At 34.7% G+C, this 20,180-nt stretch overlaps 1 protein-coding gene across 7 annotated transcripts in view; it reads right to left on the bottom strand.

Moving 5' to 3' along the window:
• Nucleotides 1-20,180, bottom strand: part of Lrp1b (LDL receptor related protein 1B) — a 1,777,797-nt gene that overhangs the window by 101,046 nt on the left and 1,656,571 nt on the right. For all 7 annotated transcript variants that reach the window (XR_009056008.1, XM_057755646.1, XM_057755649.1 and 4 more), the window contains exons 72-76: nt 13,934-14,056; nt 8,118-8,243; nt 5,851-5,988; nt 4,815-4,949; nt 297-416 (exon numbers count right to left, since the gene is read on the bottom strand). Coding sequence is in view for 6 of the 7 variants with exons in the window: in XM_057755646.1 (XP_057611629.1) it covers nt 297-416; nt 4,815-4,949; nt 5,851-5,988; nt 8,118-8,243; nt 13,934-14,056 (642 nt within the window). In the remaining variant the exon portion in view is untranslated. The remainder of the gene's footprint in view (nt 1-296; nt 417-4,814; nt 4,950-5,850; nt 5,989-8,117; nt 8,244-13,933; nt 14,057-20,180) is intronic.

Below are 20,180 nucleotides of genomic sequence, written 5' to 3'. Positions count from 1 at the left end.
ACTGAGCAGGGGACAATTGAGGCCACATTGACCTACTGTATATATTATAAAGAATCCACAAAGGAGACTTTGGAAGTTTCCAGAATAAAGAAATAATATTTTTAATTAAATGGAAATACAATGAACATTTCAAAATAAAAATAAAAAGCCCCCTGGATTGCCACTAATCTATAAATATTTCATATTTTTATGAATGAATAATTTAAAGAATGTTACATTTTTCTAAAATTCAATATACATAATTTTTCCCATAAGATATTCATGACAAAATTGAAATGGCTTTTTAATTACCTTACCTTTTGCTATGCAGCTGTTGTTTTTTTCTTGAAAGTTCTGGTCACAGACGCATTTATACGATCCATGTGTGTTTATACAATGCTGGGAGCAGACACCAAACACCAGGCATTCATTGAGATCTACAAGAGAAGAGCTCAAAATCCATCTTCACCATTGCAAGACAAGGACTATTGTGAGAACTAAACAGAAACCCTGAACACCCATTAGCAAATCCACAGAGCCGAAGTCAGCAATAAGTTAAAGAACTGATGTCTGTGATTCAAAACATACCACTGAATTAAGGGCGCACAAGTAGAACAGAGAACTAAGTGTCAAGGTCAGGTGGATTGTTGACCATGCTGTTTTCTCCACCACTTTCATATATTTCCCTCTGCTTCCTACATCTTGCATATTTTCTCTGATTATGTAATAAGACTCTAAGTTAAATTCTTGTCTCAAATAGGACTTAGTACAGGGGGGTGACTGTTTTTTGTTTAGCACTTTCCTAAAGGTTCAACGTTACACACCACTCCCAATGATGCCTGCACAAGACATGACACAGAGAAAGTTTGTGCTCAACTTTGCACTTCTGTTGCCTGTGCTATGGCACTTCCCCAGGAACAATTGAAGTATTATAGTATCAATTAATTTCTGTGTTGGGTTCAAAACATGGACAGAAAATGAGCATGTACATGTGATAGAGGAGGGTCGTCTTTCTATCTGTTGCTTTCATTGGTTAATTAATAAAGAAACTGCCTAGGACCATTTGATAGGCCAACCCTTAGGTGGGTGGAGTAAACAGAACAGAATGCTGGGAGAAAGAAGCCAAGTCAGTGAGTCGCCATGATTCTCCCACTCCAGACAGATGCAGGTTAAGATCTTTCCTGGTAAGCCAGCTCATGGTGCTACACAGAATATTAGAAATGGGTTAATCAAAGATGTGAGAATTAGCCAGTAAGAGGCTAGAACTAATGGGCCAGGCAGTGTTTAAAAGAATACAATTTCTGTGTAATTATTTTGGGTAAAGCCATGCGGGCGGCCGGGTGCCGGGGACACAGCCCTGCTGCTCTTTATTACAACATACATGTCATCAAGTAAAATATTCAGGCATGAAGTAAAATGTATCCTGTCCACACTTAATTATCTAAATTAGTGAAGATTTTTATTTTTTCTTTAGAGAGTCAGTTGCTTCTACCAACCTTTGGTATGGAATCTAAGGTAGTCTGATAAGCTCCCCATTGACCCACCATGGACAATTTGAAGAGCCTGACCGTAAAGTGGCCATTTTAATCCCATACATGTATCAAACTGATATAGTATCTATCATCCTGTTCTTTCTTCATTTTGGCTATTTCAACTAAATTTAATACAAAAGAGCAATTTTTATACTTTTTTTATATATATGACCTAGTGAAGGACTCTAATAAGCTAAATTGCAAAATTTAGGTAATACGTCTTCCTTCTCAATATCAAATGGAAATTGATTTCTTTACTATAAAATGCATTTATTGTAGACACAAATTTGGTTAATATTCTGAATTGACTCGTATATAAAATAGAAGTATAGGCTAATTCTTATATATTAATTTAACCCATTTTTAATTTGTATATTACCATAAGGTTGTGGTCTACCAGCAAAGTTTTAGCATGTCCAGCAATGACTCCATGGAGTCTCTCTGACTCCTCCCTCCTTTCTCCTAACATTTAGCCTAGCTTTCCCTGCCTACCTAAGTTCTGCCTTATTATAGGTCCAAAGCAATTTCTTTATTCATTAATGGTAATTGCAGCACACACAGGGGACTCCTACATCACATCCTCTTTTCTGTTTAAATAAAAAGGAATGTATTAACTTTAACATAGTAAGATTATATATAACAACATAGGTATCAAATAAGAATTACAGTTAAAATATTTATATCTACTTTAGCTTTTATCATATCTAAAGAAAACTATAAATATAACTATCCAATAAAAAGTTAGAGCTAATGGGCCGAGCAGTGATTTAATAATTACAGTTTCTGTGTAATTAATTTGGGTCTAAGTTAGCCAGATAGCCAAAATCCAAAAAGCATCACTCCTCCCTTCAATGAGATAGAGAGATATAGAGAAAGAGACAGAGACAGAGAGAGACAAAGAGAATAAAAATAAAAACTTAGGAGTACATAAGAAAGTACAGTGAGATTTGAAGAAATATAAGGGGAGGAGTTAGTAAAGAATATGATCAAAATAAGTTGAATGAAATTTAAAGGACTATTAAAGTAATTAAAAAATAAAATAGAGGTATATAAAAATAATGAAAACATGGTTATTTGAAATGACAAATTTAATAGTGCTTCTGTTTCCCTTGCAATAGAATAAAATGAGAAAATATTGTTGGGTGGTGCATGTCTTTAATCCCTAATCCCAGCACGCAAGAGGTAGAGGCATGCTGATTTCTATGAGTTCAAATTCAACCTGGTCTACAATAGTATAAAAGCTAGTTACAAGACAGGCTACAAGACTACAGAAAAAAAAAGTAAATTCAGAGAGAAAATATTGAGAGTAGTATTTCAGAACAGAGCTTACTATTCAGACTCTTTAGGTAATCAATACTATCAGAACTATAGTCTGAAGAGTCAGGCTCTTTGTGTGTATATGTAATTACATAGATTTTTTTTTTTTTTAATCTAGAGCTATGCCGGGCGGTGGTGGCGCATGCCTTTAATCCCAGCACTTGGGAGGCAGAGGCAGGAGGATCTCTGTGAGTTCGAGGCCAGCCTGGTCTACAAGAGCTAGTTCCAGGACAGGTTCCAAAAAACCACAGAGAAACCCTGTCTCGAAAAACCAAAAAAAAAAAAGAAAAGAAAAGAAAAGAAAATTTAGAGCTATGATCCACAGATGAGAGAAAACATAAAGTATCACTATTTGCCTTTTGGGGCTTCTTTTTTTATTTTTATTGAGCTCTACAATTTTCTCTGCTCCCCTCCCTGCCTCTCTCCTCCCCTTCAACACTCCCCCAAGGTCCCCATGCTCCCAATTTACTCAGGAGATTTTGTCTTTTTCTACTTCCCATGTAGATTAGATATGTGTAAGTCTCTCTTAGTGTCCTCATTGTTGTCTATGTTCTCTGGGATTGTGGTTTGTAGGCTGGTTTCCTTTGCTTTATGTTTAAATGTAATTATATATAATTAATAGACACAGTTAGGAAAAGAAAAAATGGTTTATTCAAATAGAGAAAACTTAGTTTATAAACTTTCAGTGATTCATGGTAGTAAGAATTAGATAATATGAATCAATTTTTCGAAGTGTATAAAAGCATCTTCTTTGTGTGAGTATAATGAGTTAGTTTTTTTCATATTGTCTGATAAACTATAAAGTCATTTTTAAACCAGGAATTTAAAGAGAAAAAAGCTAGAATAAGAAGTTATATTAGAATGTGTATGGGGCTGGGAATATAGTTCATTGAGTATAGGGCTTGATGAATATGTGTGATGAACTGAGTTTAGATGCCCATCCTCTACATAACATGCTAGGCAACACAGAAACACATGTAATCCTAACACTTGGAAAAGGGGAACACCGTGAAGAAGAGAATTTCTGGGGCTGGTTGGACAGCCAATCTAACCAATCACTGAAGTTCATGCTTAGTGAGAGTTTTCATCTCACCAAAAAAGGTGGAGAGTTACAGAGGAATGATGTCAAAATATAGCCTTCATGTCTTCACAAACACTCATATATACTTAGATATAACAAAATTATTAATAAAATTAATAAAAATATTTAGTGTAAAACTTCCAGCCAGATATTAGATATTATCTTAAATTATAATAACAGATAAATATGATTATAAAGTTTTTTTCAGAGAAAATTGCAAGAATGTACATATTTGGTAGTGTACTTCATAATTTTATAGGTAAAGCACTAATGGAAATTATGTTTACCTATAATTTACTTTGGTATTTTCCCTTTACCATATGCCCAACTTTACAGGATTACAAGCCAGTTGACAAGGAAGTCATTTAGACACTGACTTTGGATTTTTAAAAACATTTTATGAAGGATTGTTTAAAACATGATGCTAGTACAAAAGCTTACAAGTTTCTCAAAGTAAATTATCTGTCACGACATGACAAATGCCACTGTCAAGAGAAATGGATCTTCTCAAATATTCTTTCATGAAATGAGTCTAATACTTTAATAGTTCTTAACCAATAAATTCATAATTTGCATTTCAAAACAGAATTGCTATGACACAATTGAAATCCCGGCTGGTCTGAATTTGGTATTTGTTCAGAGATGCTTTGTAGTCTCAGAGATGCTTAGCTTAGTCATGAAAACAAACAACCTCATCTCTCTCTCTCTCTCTCTCTCCCTTCCTCCCTCCCTCTCTCTCTGTCTCTGTCTCTCTGTCTCTGTCTCTCTCTCAAAACTGAAATGGCAGCACATAGCTATACATAGCTTTTATGAAAATCATTCCCTGTCACCTCACAACTTAGCAGCCTTGGGAATCTATATAAGCCAAGGATTTTCGCGCAAGCTGTTGAGGAAACATACTTTACCTTCACACTGTCTGCCTTTCATGTTTCTCCGAAACCCAGGTTTGCAACGACAGAAAACAGATGTTTTTATTTGATTACAAAACGCATCCTCTCCACATGGATTTCCATTGTCCTCACAGGTGTGTTCACTGAGACCTAGGATTTAAGGATAGTAGAATCAAAACTAATATGACTCTGGTTTTTGAATTGGGAGTTTATTTTTTTACTTTGAAGTAATTGATTTATTGCATGAAAAATTTCTATTAAAGATACAGTTTTCTATGTATTCATACCCTCTTTTCCTATAAAAGGTAGAAAAAGACTGAGCTCATTACAGTAAATATAGCTGAGAGAGCTGATGACACAGATATTGACAGTTGCTGTGAAGACACAATACTTCCTAAAACTGAGTAACAAGTAAATGATCTTCCTGAAAGGCCATCATCAGAACATTTCCCCATCCCACATCGTTCTCCAAGAGAAATAACCTTTCCTATCAATGACCTCAAGATTTTTACTATCTCCCTGCAGAAGAGTTTGTCAAGGACTAACACGTTACTCCAGTCAAAAGGCTAAATCCATAACTGGTTCCAATTTTAGTTAGAACACACTAATAAAAACACATCTGAATAGAAAACTGGTTAAAATGCTATTAGAACAAAGAAAGACTGCCCTGTAATTTTAGCATGGTATTTCATTTCACTATTTTATTTTCCATTAAGGAAAGTACTTTTAAATGCAAACATAACAGAGGAGTGTTACTATGAAGAGACACAACGTTGTCTCTATACCACATCAACTAAACAAATTTCAAAAATAATTGCAATTTTAAAAATTGGATTAGTATGATATGTCCTTGCTGATATACAAAAATTTAAATAATTAAAGTAAACTTTAACGAAAATCAAATGGTTATATCGCAGTCATAAAACTGAGTGATGTCCCAAGAAATGCTCCTTCAACAAAGTACACAGTGAAGAATTGCCTCCAGACAAGAGTAGAATAATTTCATGTTAGAAATCTGTCTTTCTGTACTTTCTTAGTAGAAACCACATACTCTTTGTGCAGCCTTGTTCATCTGAACCATCTCCACAGTCGTCGAGCCCATCACACTGAAGTTCCATGGGGATGCACTTTTTGTTGCTGCAAGCAAACTCATCCTTTTTACAAGGCTTGGCTTTGGATGATAGTTCACCTGTGTAATCATTGAAAAAGTGGTTAGTTAGTGTTTCACACCATAACACTGAAAATATTGACCTCATGATATGTTCAAGAACATACTAAATGGTATGAAAACATACATTTTATATCTTAAAATTTAAGTTTTAGGGCCCACATCAGATTTTTAGAGTTTTTGAATTTGGAAAAAATTAAACATTCCCTATATTAACTAACACCCAGTGTTTATGAGAAAATGTATTAAAATCCCATGCAGAATTTTTAAATAATGTATACACATTTTATTTATTTTTTCAGAAATTCATATTGTATGTTTTGATCATATTCATTTTCTTCCCCAACAATTTCCCCCATTTTCCTGCCCAAATTCATGTTTCTCTCTCTCTCTCTCTCTGTCTCTGTCTCTGTCTCTCTCTCTCTGTCTCTCTCTCTCTCAATTAAATGAACAAATAAATAACAGAAAAAGAAGAAAACCAAAATGTCCAGTTTGCTTTGTCCAATCCTTCCTGAGTATGGAGCCTGCCCCTGGACTGCACTTCTTATACGCAATGTAACTCATTGAGAAAATGTACTTTTCCTCTCCAAGCAGTCATCAACTGTCAATTTCCTGTTGGCTGGGAGAGGGACTTCCACTCCCTGCAACCATTTGTGCTGTGTTTTTTGTCTGACTTAAGCTTGTATAAGACTCATGTACGTTGTCATGGTTTCAGAGAGTTAATATGTACATATGCTCCATTGTCTGGAAAACACTGTTTCCTTAAAGTCATCCATCTCCCCGGCCTTTTATAGTATTGTTGTTCCCTCTTTCACACAGGCCTCTGCTGTGAGAAAGAAAGTGTGATATACACACGATTTTGGGTTGTTCATTTCATAGTGTCTTATTCTCTTTACATTGACTAATTGTAAATTACTATATTAATTATTAATTTTATTTATTAATTATTAATTTCTATTAGAGTACTCTAATAGATACTTATCTGGAGAGGATTAAAAATGCACTGTTCTGTGTGTAAGTATTTCATTTTATTTCTATGCTAATTTAGCACAATAATGGCAGTAGGTTTCACAATAAGGTCCATTGCCAGTCTAGATTCAGATTCTTATCTTCATCAATAGTGTTAGTCATGAGTTCTATCTGGTAAATTGAGCCTTTGGTCTAATTTCAGAAAGATGTAGGCTACTCTCGTATCATTTGTGTCACTGTTACACAATGGTCTTATCTTGTCAGTCTGGTCATTATTATAGCTTCAGGTTTCACATTTATGTATTGGCTGATGATCAGTGTTTCTTTCGATAGTATTCATAGTACCATTCATTTCTATAAAGCTATCCAGTAGCAATGCAGCTTCCAGTTCAGTATCAGATAGATTTCTCCACATTTTTTTAATTCAAGTATGTGGTATCTTCAGCAATACTGCCTCACGATCAAGTTGTAGAGTGTATTCCATTACGTTAATTGAACAACAAAATTCAATTTATGTGGGTGGAGGGGGGTCTATAGGAAACCATTGATTAACAATTAAAAAAAATACAGAACCACTCCTGGTACTAGGGATTTTATTAAGTAGCATACAATATCAAGTTGGGTATTATCTACTTTCTCTATATGTTAATACTATTTAAACTCTTTTTATGGGTCTATACATCTTAGTAATCTATATAGGTTTTTGCAGTGATCTTTTAAATGATTAGGACTTTTTAGCTGATTCAGAGAGCCTTAAATGATGTTGGGTCCAGTAAGTTCTCTGAAAAATCTTTGTTTTTTTAGGTACTGTTGATTTGGGGACTTTTTCTTTCTCAAAATTATGAAGAAAAGTTGTATTTACATGTACTTTATACACACCTTCTCACCTCCATCTCTATTTTTGACAAAAGACTCTTTTACATCAAATTGTTTCTCTCATGATATTAATATTTTCTTGAATGAGGTGTCATAGTGGGCAGCTTTGGATAAAGCCATTCACCTTTTTTATGCAGATAAAATGATAGGAGGTTACTCTAATATGGCTTTTTCAACTGTGCTGCCTGGAAATAGACCTTCATATATAGCCACAAGAAATTCTTTGTTATAATTTTAGGTACTAAATTCACTCTCTTATCTTGCAACTTGCTCCTAAATCGATAATTCAAACTGGATAGAATTACCATTGCAGTGATCTTCATCGGAGTTGTCTCCACAGTCATTAATCCCATTGCATATTTTCTCAAGCTGTAAGCAGATTCTGTCATTTCTGCATCTGTGAGGCCTTGAGGGTGGGCAAAGAAATTTTACTGAAAGAACAATAACAGAGAAAAACAAAGTGACTCTTTCGGGTGCATGGAGTTATTAAGAATGTACTTTGCTTTAAATCAGATAATCCGGCTTTTGTCTTGAGTCGGAAAATGTCTAATCTTGGAGACTAAAAAAAATATAATCTTTCGTTTTTGAAATCACTAATCACAGAAGGGTACATAGTTAAAAATTATAAAATGGGATAAGAAAGGAAGCAAGTTTCACGATCGGATTTACAGTTTTGATCTCACTGAATGTATGACATGATAAAATATCAACCTTTGGTCCTGGTTCTTTAACACTCTGTGTTCAAACACATATTCAGATATGTATTTAAAGTTTGTGAGGAAATCTTTGTTATTCATTTTAGTGTGTGCTTATAAAAGTCAGAAAAGTTTATCTATCCTAGTCTTCAGTAATCTGTCCCTAATTTAAAGGATATCTCTAATTGTTACTCATATGTAGATGTGTGCTTTGCTCTGTCCTTGGTACTGAATTGCTTCTTGAATTCTTCCTATAGCTCTTATATTCTTCCTATAAATTTACCTGTGCTTATATACTAAATTTTGTCAACTTTTTGCCTAGATCTGTGATTTTCAGAGTGTCTGGAAATACAATCTACTTAAAGTATTTTAACTGCAACAAATTCACTAGTCCGATAATAATGTCCTCTGACTGCATCAGTTAACATTTAAGATATGGCTATCACCATGGTTTTGTTAATGTCACATCATAGCAAGAAATTTGAAATTATTCTACATTCCTTACTATCAATAATTCATAACTTTATGTAGTTATGACACATTGTAGATACTGTCCCCAGACATATCATTTTCTTTCTAATCCCTAACAGTTACCATAAAAAATGTCTTAGTTTTAAAATCTCCTACAGAGCTATATCTTAAATATTTTCTGATACATTTCTCATGCTCAAAGAAACTACCAACCTAACACGTTATTCTTATCTCCTCTAGAGTAATCTATCTCTTTCCATGTAAGATTTAAGACACTTTGCACGCACGGCCTAATAGACATTTTATTATTTTGTCCTATACACTCCTTCAGCTTGAATTCTTATCTTTTTGAAGAGTCTACCTGTGTACTTCATGTCTGTTCCAGGACACAAGTGACTCTCATACAAGTCCTTGATTTAATTAAATCCTGTTATATTTTCAGGAAAATTCTTTTCTTTTGTAACCAGTTATGAATGTCTCTTGCTTTAAGTTTCATGTTGTTCCACATTTGAAGTTATTGTTATTTACCGACACCTTCCAGAATTTTATCAGCATATCTTCACTTTTGTACGTGAACAAAAGATTCAAATCAAATATGGTATCTATCTTCGGGTACCATGCAGGACTGGAAAAAGTTGTTATTTGAAGTCATAGAATTCTAGTGAAATCTCCAGGAAATTGGAGGGAAACACCTTTATGAGGTGGTCAGGGAGACTCCAGAGGTATATCAAACAAACAAACAAAAAAAGCTTATTTCCATGGTTCTTGTTCTTTACCACAACTAGATAAGTAAAACTTGTTTCTGAGATCATCAAAAACTTTTGTTGCCTTACAGAGAACCAAACTGTAGCTAAGGTGAAAGCCTCCTCTCTGACAGAGTGTTTTTGTAGCCCAGGAGTTACAGTCTTCTAGGTGAGAATATGTTTCTAAAGTATTCACACACTATGTATCTGAGTTGCCAGGCAATATGTGGCCAGTTGTGAATTAACGGTAATGCTATTGCGAACGTGGCCAAACATTCTCTGATTGAATTTTAACTCCACCCCAGAGAAACAATGCTGTGTGGTGATTTCTTCCAAAGTAGCGCATATATTTTTATATAGAAGCCCATTAAAACACAGGGTGTTCTAAAAAAGGTAAAACATTACATTCAACAGAAAAAAAAAAAAAAGAAAAAAAACCTCATAGGATGGAAGGGTGTTAAGATACTAGGTGTGCAAATGATGGCAAAAAAAGATTTATTCTAATGAAAGATCTTCAAGATTAGGAAGCGAGCAATTTACTGACTTCAGGAAAACAGTGAAGCTGACCAGATTCACTGATTTTTTTTCTCCAAGCATATGTCAGCAGTAATGATTACTGTAAGAGACTGAGAAGTCAACTTTCCTAGAAGGGACTTCAAGTAGCCAAACCACCTAGAAGAGACAGAGACCATACAGAATGCCTGAATACTCTCAGACCTGTCAGACTGCATGGTAGAAGTAGAAAACAGACAAATAAGCAAGAAGAAGTAGGGTCCAGCTGAACTGCCTGAAGAAAGTTCACACTAACCAAAATACCTGGAATGAACGTTTTTCAATTTGCCAAGCTTCCTGCAAATGGTTCTGTGAGTTCGCCTCAAGATGGTGGGCTTTTAATGATGTAGTTATCTTTGTTCATTTCTGCCTCTATAATTAACCCCTTACCATTCTGTAAACTAAGTAAACTCAACAATTCTCTAGGTAAGACTTTGGTGGTGTTTTTCATTTATTTTTGCTGTTGGTTCCCTATCTGCAGTGAGTAGACTGATCGTACCTCTCCAGGAATAGTGTCATACCAGGTAATTCATTGTTGGCATCACTGACTGGGAAAAAAATCATGTCAGTGCCATTTAGTTAAACAGACTTAGTGCCAATATGCCTTCTAAACACACACACACACACACACACACACACACACGTATCTTTCTTCTTTCTTTCTTTCTTTCTTTCTTTCTTTCTTTCTTTCTTTCTTTCTTTCTTTGAGACAAGGTTTATCTGTATAACACACCTACCTGTACTGGAACTTGCTTTGTTATATATACGGGAGTGTGAGTGTGTGTGTGTGTATGTGTGTGTGTGTGTGTATGCTCATCACAAAATGCTATTGAAGAAGTCTCTTTGTAGTAAATGATAGTGAGTTTAAAAGCTCATCCATACACAAAGTTTAAAGAATAAGTGATGGATGTGTGCTCAACCTTAAACACATATTGTTTAATTCCCTCTAAAACTCATGGAACCAAAGACAAAGAAGAGGAAATAAAAATCATAAAAGGCAGAAGATATGAGTAATGGATGCAAAATGCCACCTTCTCCCCAAGACCCAGGCATTGTAACCATGAACTCACAGGAGTGATAAATGCCTTCCCTGGATTTGGGCAAGAAGGAGCTAGTCAGTAACCAGGCATAATTAGAGGACTGACTCAGATGGCCCCACTTTTCACCACTGAATTATTTGCTACTGTCATGTTAATGGAGAAGGGGATTCAAAGCTTTGAGTTAAGTGCCACTGGTAACTTCTCCAGGCTCCAATACACAGTTCCTACACAGTAGTCACACATACTGTGATAGTTAAACTAAATGGAACATAAAATGAACCCAAATGGCACGGATCTAGGAAAGAGATGAGAAGGGAAGGTAGGAGGTTAATAAGGATGGGGTAAAATAAGAAAGGACAGGAAATGAGCTGTTGGTCCTTATGTGGATGCATTGTTTAAATCTTTACAGCTCTACTTGCTTCTACACACGAGATAACGACTAGTTTAAGATCCTTAAAGACTTGGCACTGTTTAAGAGTGTAAGGACTAGAGACAAGATAGCCCAGAGAACTAGCATAAATCAATTAGTAGTGGTCTTTAAAAAATAAAAATATAATGACTCCTAATAATAACCTGCAAAGTTGGTTATACTCAAAGATCTTACAAAATGTCTTACTCTGCTATCATCAGAGATGCTTCCTCCTTCAAAACACAAGATCAAGTGGAGAAAATAACAGCCAGAGAGAGAGAGAGAGACCTTGGAGCACACAATTCTAAATGGGACATCTCTATTAAATTTGTCACCTAAGACTTCAGAGAACGACTACATAGGCATCTCTGCTAACGCCTACTTTTGAGCTGTAGAGGAACATGAGTGTTCAAGTTTCTCCACTAAACTATGGTTTGCTCTGTCTCTTGGCTTTTACATTTTATTTTAGTCTCCAAATTATTTGTTTGTTTTTTTTAATTTGCATTATTTCCTTTCTCCTTTTCCTAGTTATATACCACTCAGACCAAGATGAAAATGTTACTTCACTTTTACTTCATTTATTTCAAGATGGGACAATTTTTATTCCATACTTTTTAAATCTTCATAATAAAATAAATATTTTTCTCTGTTAAGCTTTTATTCATCACGGTATTTTATCACAGTGACAGAAAAACAATGAATCCATGCACCTTTTATTTTCTGTCATTTTTGGAATAATATGGAGAAAGTGTTGTGAATTATTAAATGAACAAAGGAGGTCTTCTCACAAAAAAAATGCTATTTATTTTAGCTTCAATGACGTAGAAGATCCTATGGCTTGAATAACTCCACTTAATGTTTACACTGATGGGAGACAGGAGAGCATGACAACCCAGACACACTCAGATTTTACAATATTTTGCAGCTGTACTGCACGGAATACTCCTCAGAAGACATTTCCAGCACAAGAAATAGCCCAGGAGGGTGTGTCACTGCAGTATGGATGGTTAATAACCAGTTAACCAGTTGTTTCCAGTTCCTTTCATGGGTTTCATGGTCAAGTGGAATAAAAACGGAATGGGGAAATATAGTTCATTGAACATTAAGATGTTCTGAGTAAATCATGGTAGGAGAAGTCACATTTTGGTATATCATGATATAAATATATATAATGACTGGTAATGTTCTGGAGTCTGTTCTTGTAGAATTATTTAAAAAAATAAAAAAAAACTTTGCTCATTATCCATCAGTATTACCCACAGAAAAAAAATTTTGAAAAACTATTTTTCCTCTGAAATCATATAAAAAATGGATCTGCCTCCTGGTTATTTTTTCTCTCCACTGTTAAAACTAGCAGTCCAATGTCGTTAACTTTGAAAATGTATTACTTTATTTGTCTTCACATCATGAAACTTAAATGGACACATCCATATTACACTCCCCTTTAATCACTTGCGGTACTATTTAATTATATCTGATGTAGAGGTATTTTCCTTTAAATCACCTCTCTTGTTGAGATTACATTACAAAAGAATGATAAGGAAGAGATTTATAAAAACATAAAAAATATTTATGCTGATAATATCAAATACTGCAATTTTTCACTGTATATATACCCAGAAAATACTCATCAAGATTAATGTGTACATAGAGAAAGAAGTTTGTGGGGTGGTTGTTGCTTAGCAGTGTTGCTGTTGTTATTTTGTTTGTTGTTGGTTTGCAAGTTTTTAAGTTTTAATTCTGATTGGCTAACATGATTTCTTATATATTATGCATTGGTTTCTGAAGAGTCTTTGCAGTAAATTTTTATCTCTGACATTATGTTATTTGAACATTCACATTATTTAAACTAATTATTAAAATGTTTTATACTAAATCATCCATTGATGTGAAGCCAAAAATATTAAATGTACCTCACTCAATTCTAATGTTCGTCTACTTTAGGTAAATACTTCTAAATAGTGTATACTTTTTGTCCTGAATAGTGCATATTTTTTGTCCTGAATAGTGCTGCCATGACAGGTAGACATAAGTGTGTTGCCAATAGAGTTATTAACTTCTGACAGCGTGATATCTTTATTACCTGGTGAAAAACTATATATGACTCTGTACCCTGTCTAACTGTCCCCAAGTATGTGGCATCTGTAGATCATCTCAATTCTTCCCAGTGCCCTTCAGAATGTGCAATGACAGCCACAGAAGAGACCATACCACACATGTCTGGGGTTTCATCTGAGTTGTCTCCACAGTCGTCTTCTCCATCACAAACCCAGAAATGGAGCTTGCAAAGGGAGTTATTACACAGGAACTCATCAGCTCTGCAGATACTTCCTCCTTCAGTTTTAAGGAAAAAGATGAGAAAATTAATAGTGCATGCGGAAGGTTTCAGCATCCTCTATTTGTTCTATTATCTACTGCTTTATTCCTTCATATTTCTTTCCTGCATAGTACCAGAAACAGGCAATTTACAAATGTTTTTCTTTAACAGCTTATTCCTAATTATACCAACCAAAATATCTTTATATTATAATAAATATATCACATTTTGTTTAGGGAATAACAAAAGATAAAGAAGAATATTTTATAAAATTTAATTTATCTTCAATTTAACACATTTTGACTACAATATAAAAGCTCATATTGTTTAAAATATGAATTTATATCACCATGTTCTTTTGGGAAATTAAAAGCAACAGCAATAACTTGCAGTTTGAGATGGCCTTTGCCATAGCTCTGATCAACAGCTGAAGGGGAGGTATTTCGTTCCTGGAGCTGGAATTTTAATTTGAAAAATATGGCTTCCTGGAGGAGGACTGTCCCCTGTGTAGGGTTACTCCAATTAAGATTGTGTGTGTGTGTGTTATATCCATAAGGATTATAAAATTGTAGGTTTCTGATGTGGGAATAAAGAAACTGCCTTGGCTTGATAGGGTAGAACTTAGTTAAGCGAGGAGGAATGAAGTGAATGCTGGAAGGGCACAGTCAGAGAGATGTTATGGACCTGCTGCCAGAGTCAGACATATCAGAACTTTGCTGGTAGGCCACGATCTCATGGTGATATACAGATTAATCAAAATGGGTTAAATTAAGATGTAAGAGGTAGCCAATAAGAAGCTAGAGCTAATAGGCCAAGCAGTGGTTGAATTAATATAGTTTCTGTGTGGTTATTTCAGGTCTGGGTGGCCGGGATGAACAAGTGGCTTTCTTGCAACAGGTTTCTATCTGGTTTTTAAAAACATCCTAATTACTGCTGAAGACACCACATATTTTGGTAATAGGAAGTGGAGAAATTAAGTTGGTGCTGATCATGAAGCTTCCTCTTTAGTGGTTAGCTTTAAAAGTTAAGAAAAAAAGTTGCTAGACAGACAGTTGTAGGAGAAAATGTTATCTGTGAATTTACCTCTTTAAAAATATGTAAGTTACAGTTACAGTAATGACTGGTATGGAAAGATATGGCCAGGGTTATAATAATGGCATGGATGCTATCTAGGCATTAACCATTGTTTTCTGATTGGACTGATTGCCAACTGTATAGGAAGAAGTGAACAAAAAGTAGCACAAATCTGGGAGATAACTCATGGCTGGGGAGCTCACATTTTCCAGGATAATCTGACTATTATTTCATCACACTGACATAGTATCTATGGCCCTATAACATCATTTCATTATCTCTATACAGGTAGATTAGAGCAACTCTCCAACCTCACTGTGAAGTTTCTTTATGTAGTGCAGGACAGAAACTCACAATTGATCAAAGTGAAGTGACAAAGTTTCTGTGGAGTCCTCAAAAATAATTGGGACATCTATATGATACCCTTACCCCAAGACTCAGGGACCATCTTGGAAGAAAGAGTGAGAATATTGTACAAATCCAATGAGAGTAAAAAACAAGGTTAAAGGTGGGTCTTGATGGTGCATGCCTGTTATTCCAGCACTTGGGAGGCAGAGACAGGCATGGTTCTGTAAGTTCAAGATGAGCCTCGTATACAGAGCAAGGACCAGGACAGCCAAAAGTACACAGAGAATCTCTGTCTCATAAAACCAAATCAAAGCAAACAAAATAACCAAACAAACAAAACCAAAAAAAAAAAACATAAACAAAAAGCAAACAGATTATAACAATGTCTTCTCTATATTGATAGGACTGTACTCATGGGCTCAGCAACTGCATTCTATGTTTACCTGTTCAAAGCTTGAAAAGGAAACAAACACATATTCTGGCATGGATGGTAGAGACCCTCGTGAGCTCTCAACCACACTTGAAGAGCTTTTGACAGTTAATGGCTTCGACTGGAAGAAATTAAGCTTTGTTATTGTTTTGTTAAGTATCTGGCTTCTGGTAGTTAGCCCATGTTCCAGTAGATGGCCTACATCCCTAATTATATTGCTAGAAGAAAATAAGTTCACTGAGCCATAAAGAAAGAGAAGAAGAAGAAGGAGAAGAAGAAGAAGAAGAAGAAGGAGAAGGAGAAGGAGAAGGAGAAGGAGAAGGAGAAGGAGAAGGAGAAGGAGAAGGAGAAGGAGAAGGAGAAGGAGAAGGAGAAGGAGAAGAAGAGCAGCTTGAAGTAAGAGGATGAAGAAGAGGAAGATGATGGCAAGGACAATGACATGAAGATTGGAGAGAGTTGGCAGATCTAGGAGGAGTTAGAGGGATAAGCGGAATGTGAATTTTATTAAAAACCATTCTACATGTTATGAAATTCTCTAACAAATTGTTATTTTTTTTAACTTGTACTTCTATTCAACATCGAAAAAGAATAAGCAGGGTTAATTTAAATTCCTCCTCCCTTAAACACTGTCCTACTCCTTATTTTATTATACAAAAACTTTATGGCATTGTTAAGACATTTTTGCAATATAAACAATTATTTCATAGAGATGGAAATACTTTGTCCATGTCATTTATTATTTTTTCTTTCAAAATATGTGCAATCAGGCTTTACTTTTGTATGTTTAATATTTTCACAAAAAATGAAAATCACGTCAAATATAAAACTTTTGAATATAATACTTTTTTGTCAATACCACATGCAAAGAACTCAATGAACTAACAAATTTTGATTCTTTGGACAGATAAGAAACACAGAACAGATTTCTGTGGTCATTGGGCACTATGGGTTTCTATGCTTCTCTGGACAACCTATTAATTTTACATCAATATCCTCATCTATGAAAAAAGCATAATAAAGTAACTTATGAACCCATATTCACAAACACTTCCAAATCAAGCAACACAGAGATACAAATTCAGAATTAAGGTGAACAAATAGGATTATTTTCCTAGTAGGAAATGATCAGGATTTTTATGCCTGTTGTGAGTTACAATACAAGTTCAGTGTGTGATAGGAACTTGGAAATTTTCACATAATTGACTTTAAAAACAGCCTGCTATGATCTGTTGTAGACATGCTTACAGGAAGAAAGTTTCAGATATATTGCTCTGAAATTTGAGTGACATTTAAAGCAGTGGCTAGGAAATTCTGCAAAATTTCAAAAGTGGAACCTGTTTAGCTTACATTGCCATCTTTTAAAACCACATAAGTCTGAGACATATAGAAGGGCAGGTGCTCAATGCATCAGAGAGTGGACTGATTGACATTCACAGTTAAGGCTTCCAATTCCCATAGAATTTTCTAAAATACTACTTTACTTCAAGTGTCTGTAACACTAAACTCTAAATTATTATAATCTAAAAGTAATCTCAATTATCAAAAATCATACAACCTAATATATAGCATTTAAAATTTTCTCTGAAAACAATACAAAGGAAAATACATGTGACTTTCTTATCAAAAAGAATCTAAACACATTCTTTGTGTAGTGGCATATGCCTTAATTCCAGCACTTGAAGCAATAGTACTTAATCCTGGGGACAATATTAGGTAATATAGCTACATAGATAGACTGTTTTCCAAAAAGGAGGAGGAGGAATGAAGAAAGGAGTGAGAGAGGGAAGAAGAGACACACAGAGAGAGACAGACAGAAGGACAGACAGACAAACAGATAACATGAATATGGAATTCAAGTATGCATTGCTTTAATTCCAAATCAAAATCTGTAGATTATGTAGTAGAGTCAAATTGTTTGGATAAGAATGGTTTAAATTACTAATCTCATTGCATGTTCTATTTTACAACAAATTAAATTCAGTCATGTTTATGAACTCTGACATATTTTACCTTTAAAAAATTCTATTTGTAGTTTATCTGTATTGTTGAAAGGAAAGGTTATCTCCCTAAGTTATTGAGTTAGATTTCATTTTATTTGGATATGCTCAGAGGGAACTGGAAATAGCACTGCTTTTTTTTATTAAGAATAGAAAAGAAATTAAATTATATTTGTAACAGTAAGCTAAAGGGTTTTTTTTTGGGGGGGGGTTTCGAATGCTAAAGGTTTTTGTGATAGCCTACTAATGACTTCAGACTGTACCATAAAGAATTCGTATTTCAAACAATGCATCATGGGACTCTTGGCATCCTGCATTTATTACAATGCTTAATTCTCAAATGACATGAGGTGCAAAGAAGCAACAGAAAAGGTGCAATTTAAAGATATTCGTTAGATTAACATTTCAGTTGCTTAGTTATATTTGTGATCAATTCAATAGATGATTAATAGGAAAATAGAAAACATAATACATGCTTGACAATGAAGATTCTGAATTATAACTGTGATGCTCAGAGCTTCACCCAGCTTCGCAAGAAAACTGATCAAGAGGACCATACAGGAGGTAGCCATTCATAGTTGTCATATGGTTTTGGGTTGGCAGAAGTTTTGATATGGAATAATATATTAAAAAGCATATAATCAGATTCCATTCTTTGAACTTGAGTTTTCTCAAAGAATGCTGTAAATTGTTTTTTTCTACAAATGCCAGAACAAGTAGAACCAAGAATGAAAGTTCAAGCCACAATAAACATCAGGTTCTTTAGGATCATAGACTCTATCTTTTAAAATACAAGTGCTGCTGTTAATTCCATCAGGTTTGGAACATTATTCTTGTATACTAACTAACCAAATCTGAGTCTTTGGAAAAATGTATTATTCTGAACCTTAACTTTATGTGTGTGTGTGTGTGTGTGTGTGTGTGTGTGTGTGTGTGTGTATTAAACTACATATAAGGTTAAAGCCTAAAGTGAGCTTGACATCTTCCATTACTGCTTCATAGCTCGCCCTTTGAGTAAGAGACTCTCACTGGATATCTAGTTCACCATCTTGACTGGAATGCATGTGTCATAAGCTCCTGAGAGTTACTTATCTCTATTCTCCCAACACTGGTATTGCAGGTATGCACCCATTTGGGCTTTATATCGCTGCTAGGTATCAGAATTAAGGTCCTTTGCTGCTCTTATCCTCTTGTACTTAATGCATCGATCCATCTTACACACACACATGTACACATACACACCTTCCTTGGTTTCCAGGATACCATTTGTTAGTGGACGTGTCCCACTTCAAGGTGACAGGACATCAATTATAATAAAAGGAAGGTTTATTTTAGCTTTCTAAAATCTAAAATCTCAAGATCTGAGAAGTATTTATCAATATCAAAGTTACTTCTTCAGATAAAATTAAACACTATAATTGTCAACACTTTTAAAATACGTTTGGAAGCCTATGGTGGTATCATCTCTTTTAATAAAATTTAAGGTGTTGAAAGGTAAAATTCACTGGGAGAAAGCTGTGATATAATTACAACAGCTACCATATAAACAAACAGACAAAAAAAAAAACAAATCATACAACCTGTGTTTCAGGACATAATTTTTTTTAATTAACTTACAACAACAAAACTGGCTGTTTTAGGCATGATGTACAAGAAAACATAGTTTCAAAAAATTGCTATTCAAACAGCTATAAAAAAATTCATACTAAAATTGAAAATGATCTTCCAGAGTGAAAAAAGTACAAGGCATCGTCTCAACAACATGACAAGAAGAAAATGTCTGACACAAATTAAAAGTTACATATCATAGAGGTGACAACTTGGTACAATCCAAAAACCACGTGATCCTTCCACTCTTTCAGAGTAAGAAAAGCCACATAGAAGCGAGGCAGATGTAGAACCTGGAGAACATGTGAGCAGTCTAGAGAACTCTAGAAGCATGTCTTGTATGACTATTGTGTCCTCTCTTTACAGATGCTGTGTCCTGTTTTCTTAAATACTTATCATTTTTCTACATAGGCTATGTCTTGACTCTACAGAGGCTGTTGTCATCCATCCTCCCACCCAGATGCTGTGTCATCTGTAGCTCACATTTTAGCACTGAACTTACGTCTAGTCTGGAGAAAGCCTGCCATCCAGTACTCTATATAAACTCTTACATCTGAGTGAGTTTTCTCTCATTGTGCATAGTTTGGGCTTACATCCTGCTTCAAAATTTTGTGGATTTTTTTTATTTACTAAAGGGAGAGTGGAATGGAAGCAGAAAGAACTAAAATAATTATTCATAGATCC

This window comes from Chionomys nivalis, chromosome 22, assembly GCF_950005125.1.
Source record: "Chionomys nivalis chromosome 22, mChiNiv1.1, whole genome shotgun sequence".
In the NCBI taxonomy this organism is placed as follows: Eukaryota; Metazoa; Chordata; class Mammalia; order Rodentia; family Cricetidae; genus Chionomys; species Chionomys nivalis.
The sequence above is the reverse complement of the archived record's forward strand: the minus strand, read 5'-3'. Positions and strand labels throughout refer to the sequence as shown.